The sequence below is a fragment of the Poecilia reticulata genome, linkage group LG19 (genome assembly GCF_000633615.1).
Source record: "Poecilia reticulata strain Guanapo linkage group LG19, Guppy_female_1.0+MT, whole genome shotgun sequence".
In the NCBI taxonomy this organism is placed as follows: domain Eukaryota; kingdom Metazoa; phylum Chordata; class Actinopteri; order Cyprinodontiformes; family Poeciliidae; genus Poecilia; species Poecilia reticulata.
The window spans coordinates 19,921,352-19,925,947 of NC_024349.1; the positions used below are offsets into that span (position 1 = coordinate 19,921,352).

Below are 4,596 nucleotides of genomic sequence, written 5' to 3' on the forward strand. Positions count from 1 at the left end.
TGTTTTGGATGGTCCACCTGCTATTATCAAACTTATCCGACTCCTAATAGAAGATCCACAGACACTGCCAAACAAGAAATTTGACTTCAGGGTTTTGGTTTCAATCTTCTGTCTAGAGAGTTCTGAATCTGTCTCAGGCTCCTGATATGACCTCTCGAGGATAAATTGGCCTCAGGGTRGACGGCTAAACTTCAAGAGATTCAATTATCTTGAAAAATGGTTGTAAAACTTAGTCAACCCCGTCCAGATCAGGGTAGACCAGGTCACGACTCAAATGTGTTTAATMTCACACTTATGAGTGTATAATATTTTGGATTATGACGACTAAAGMTGAAATAAACTTTGGACATGAGATTTAATGATTGCTTCCATCTGAACTGAAAACTGAGACATGTGTCTGCTGTCTTCTAATCAGATTAGRAAGTCTTTATCAGGTTGCTTTCTGATCCAACCCCTTCACTTTGACACACTCCGACGTCTCCTTTGCTGTTTTCTGGTAACTCAGCACATGTGTCGAGCAAGATTTCTGATGCGTCACCATAAAGGATATCAGTCTAACACACCCAATCAGGTAAAGGGGCGTCCTTTCCTTCTTATGATGTTGTTTGCCTGCTTCAGATGTGTGGACCATTCAAATGCTGTTAGWGCCAAAGGAGTTTTTCAATGATAAACTGCTGATAACTAACAGATAAGAAGTCAACAACCAATAGCCCTGAGTAATTAACCCTGAATGAAATTGTGACCTCAGGCAGGCTCTGCTGTTATTGTCTGTATCTGATTTTCTGTTTTGCTGGTGGCGTCTGGGATTGGACAGAAAATTTCAGGATGTTTAGGGATTAACTTGTAGGACTTCGCCTTTATCCTGTAGGATATCTGAGATTGAACAYGTCATTATCAGAGCAACATTTTAATTCYGTTATAATTTCAAAGCGCCAGTAAATAATTATTTTTATGGACTTATTACATAAATGGAAACCATAAAAGRTTCCACTGTGAAGACATTTAGTTAGTCCAATGTTGTGTTGAAACCAGTCAGAAAACTCACCAGAAGACCAGCAATGAACAGAAATGTTAGGTTCTCAACAGCAACTAAAGAAACTATTTCTTTATGAAATGAAAAGGTATCGGAAAACTTGTGATAAACAGATTCCAGAAGCAAAACGTACTAATTTAAAAGGAAAGGTTCACAACCTGGGATGGGTTCATTTTGATGTAAGCTGGTTCACACGTAGACTTGTGATACTGGACGGGGGGTGTATTCAATTTGATTTAACAGGGATGTTATTGACAGACAATCTTATCATGCAAACCGTTTGAACGTCCAACAACGACAGGCCCCAAAGGACGCATCAACAAGCAGCATTGCCAGTACCAACCCTAACCCTAACCCTAATCAGTGTTAAATCCAATTAGATAACCCTAATTTTGAATTGTGGAAAAAATCCTCCTGGATTTCTGAAGGTGCTCATCAGAACTCATCAGAGTTGTTTCAGTAGCAAATGGAGAACCAAAACACCGGCAAGTGTGCTGATTGGTAGACGACAGTGATCCTATAGATGCAATTCACTTCAAGATTATAATTGTTCCCRATAAACACTACAAAACTTTCAGTTTTCATAATACTTGTCTGGCAGCATGTGCTTTCTGCTAAGCTGAACTTAATGTTGCCTTAAAATAACTAGAACCAAACATGGAGATTAAAAAGCAAATGTTATTATGTAAATAAAGAAACTGAAGCATGGTTTTTGTTCAGCTCTGAAGCTTTCCTTCCAAAGCTTTGTAAACTAATATGAGCAAAAGATTTTCATACAAAACACTTTTAAACATTTGGTATGGCTTGATACTGACCAGAGGGATTTCAGCCGGCGGTCCGGTGCAGTCAGATCGGCCTACTCCAATCAGGTAAGGTGAGCCCTGAGGCCCTGGGGCTGGAGGACAGAGATACAGACTGAGATGAAACGACTATTGTCAGGCTTATAGTTAGATTCAACTCTGGAGATAAATTTTCATACTATTTGTCAGGTTTAGATTTTCAAAATCAACAAATACATRTACTGAAGCATCTAGCAGAGAACAGCCAGCATCAGGCAGTGAGAAAATGTATTTATTATTATTTTATTTTTTTGCCACATGTAAATATTCGATTTTAAATGTGTTAAATTGACTAGTTTTTCTTTGTTTTCTCAGTGTAATGCCAACATGTTACTACATCAGGTTAAAAAAAAATCTCATAACGACACGACACAGTTGAATTCCCTGAATGTCTCGGCTGTTTTTAGTGAACTGGATACAGATTATAATTGTTTCAGCTTCATGTTTCTTTACCTGTGTCTTTTTTACCAGTAGTCAGCACTACAATCAGTGCCACACAGACGGCTGTCATGAYGACGAGCAGAACGATCAGCACCACCTGAACAGCTGGACACTTCTTGSCTGCCATGCTGCCTGTCAGTGCAGGAGAAAACTAATAATTATCACTCAGCTGTGTAGCTTCAGGTCAGTCATTTAATTATCAAAATGTGCTGCAGTCTGTAGGGAAGTCATATTACAAAATAATCATAAAAAAAAGAGGAAACAAGCAACATGCATGTTGTATTTTCTTATCTTGCAGATTTGATAAAGTTTTTAAAAAATTAAAACATTGAAAAAAGTTTATATTTTCCTGCAAATATTTATTGCCATGCATCTGGTAAAGAAGAGTGGTTGGACTTAAAAAGAAAGCARATAGCAAAAATTACTTTAAGGAGTAATTTATATCTAAACACTGTTGTCGCAGGTTATCAAGAAAATAACCATAAGCATAGTTATCTCTAATTGCTGCAAAACATGGCGAAAAGGTAAAATATAAAATAAAATATATATTTTTTGTCAGAAAATATCAGATGGGAAAAGTGATGGTTTCTGTGAAACCTTGCATCAGATATATTTTGGCTTATTCCACCTGCCTTCTGAACATTAAATCTAATCTAAAATCAGTCTCCCGCCTCGGATCTGAAGATTTCTGGGAAGCACAGACAGATTTACTGATGAAGAGAAAGAAAATAAAAGAAAAATATTTAGGAACACATGTAGTTTTTACCCACCTTTAGACAAAGAAGCTTCAGCACCAAGTAGAGAAAGTTTGTGATTGTTTATTGACCTGAGCGGAGCTCTACGGTTCAGAAAGTCTCCCAGCACTGAACGCAGCAGCTGTTATCTGTTGAAGGTTGTTCCACACAATCTGCAGGTTCGCACTTCAAAGGTCAACAGCTGAGCTTCAAACCGCTCTTAGATCTGATAGTTAATTTCAGATAGAACCAATTGCACAGCTAATAAAGATGCTATCAAAATCTGATTCCATATTTAGCTAAACTAAAAGCTGGATTTGCACTGTGGTCACCATCCTAAAATGAAAATTGAAAGTGATTTTTGCAACAACAACAAAATATTATAAATAGCACTTTGGCAAACAATTACTTAGGCCATTATAGGAAGTTGACAATATTTAATTCTGGCAAAATTTTAAAGCCTACTGATCGTGTTTGTTCAAAAAGAATGACACATTCAGATCTAAGATTGGATATTAATCAAAAGTTTTGAGGGTTTAGGTGGGGCTAATATTTTGTATCACTAAAGAATGCTCAAACAGATCAAAAGAATCTGGCTCTGCAGTTACTGTATTTCTAATGCTGTCTTACTGATCTGCAAGCAGGTAGGATAATTTATATTTCCTCCTTTAAATGATGATAAATGCATTATTCTACTTTTATTTATGCATTTAATATTTTCTGAACTCTTCTTAAAAAAAGTGAAAACTTCTGTTTCATTACTGCCAAATATCCCATTTGGACTGCGGTCACCACTGGAAACATCTTGTATTACCTACTACTGCGTACTTTTCAGAGATGTTATAATTGTTATTATTACGTACGTATGCATAAGTTGTTTGTTGTTGGTGTGGTTTCTAGTCTAGAAAGACTTTTTTTTCTCTCTAGGCTTCTTCCTCTCCTCTACTCCTATCTCCTGTTTTCCCCCACTTTTGTCCTTTACTTTTCTCTTTTCCTTTTCGCCTCAGTGCACATTGCATTTAAAACAAATGCAAAGTAATCTCTCATAAAGTTTCATACATTTATCAAGTGGAGCATTATGTTGAAAGCTGTATTGCTCTGCTTGTGAAAGTAAATTTGCTGGGCCTCACCTGATACTCAGAAAACAATTCTGAGTGCCACAATGCTTGACAAGTCATATTAAGAAAGGAAAATAGAAAAAGAAAAAACACAGACACAAATCTCATAATCTTAACCCTAAACCTAACCAGTACCAGTCCATGCCTTGCAACCCAAAAATAGAACTTAGGGATCAGTGAATTCCCATAAGACAGTACTTGTTGGAAAGTGGGCCTTACAAGATCATAGATATATATTCCTAAACACACACACACACACACACACACACACACACACACACACACACACACACACACACACACACACACACACACACACACGCAAACTACACACAGTATGTCAGTCTATCTTCATAGAGATTTTGCATTGACTTACAATCATTTTTCATTAATTTCAACAAACTTACTCTAAGACCGACCCTAACCCGAAA

General features: G+C 36.9%; 1 protein-coding gene across 1 annotated transcript in view; it reads right to left on the minus strand.

Moving 5' to 3' along the window:
* The window catches only part of asah2 (N-acylsphingosine amidohydrolase 2), a 12,224-nt gene extending 9,060 nt beyond the window's left edge, over nt 1-3,164 (minus strand). The window contains exons 1-3 of the mRNA XM_008438017.2: nt 3,084-3,164; nt 2,326-2,445; nt 1,826-1,928 (exon numbers count right to left, since the gene is read on the minus strand). Of these exons, the coding sequence (XP_008436239.1) occupies nt 1,826-1,928; nt 2,326-2,440 (218 nt within the window). The 5' untranslated portion in view covers nt 2,441-2,445; nt 3,084-3,164. The remainder of the gene's footprint in view (nt 1-1,825; nt 1,929-2,325; nt 2,446-3,083) is intronic.
* Nucleotides 3,165-4,596: the final 1,432 nt, after the last annotated feature.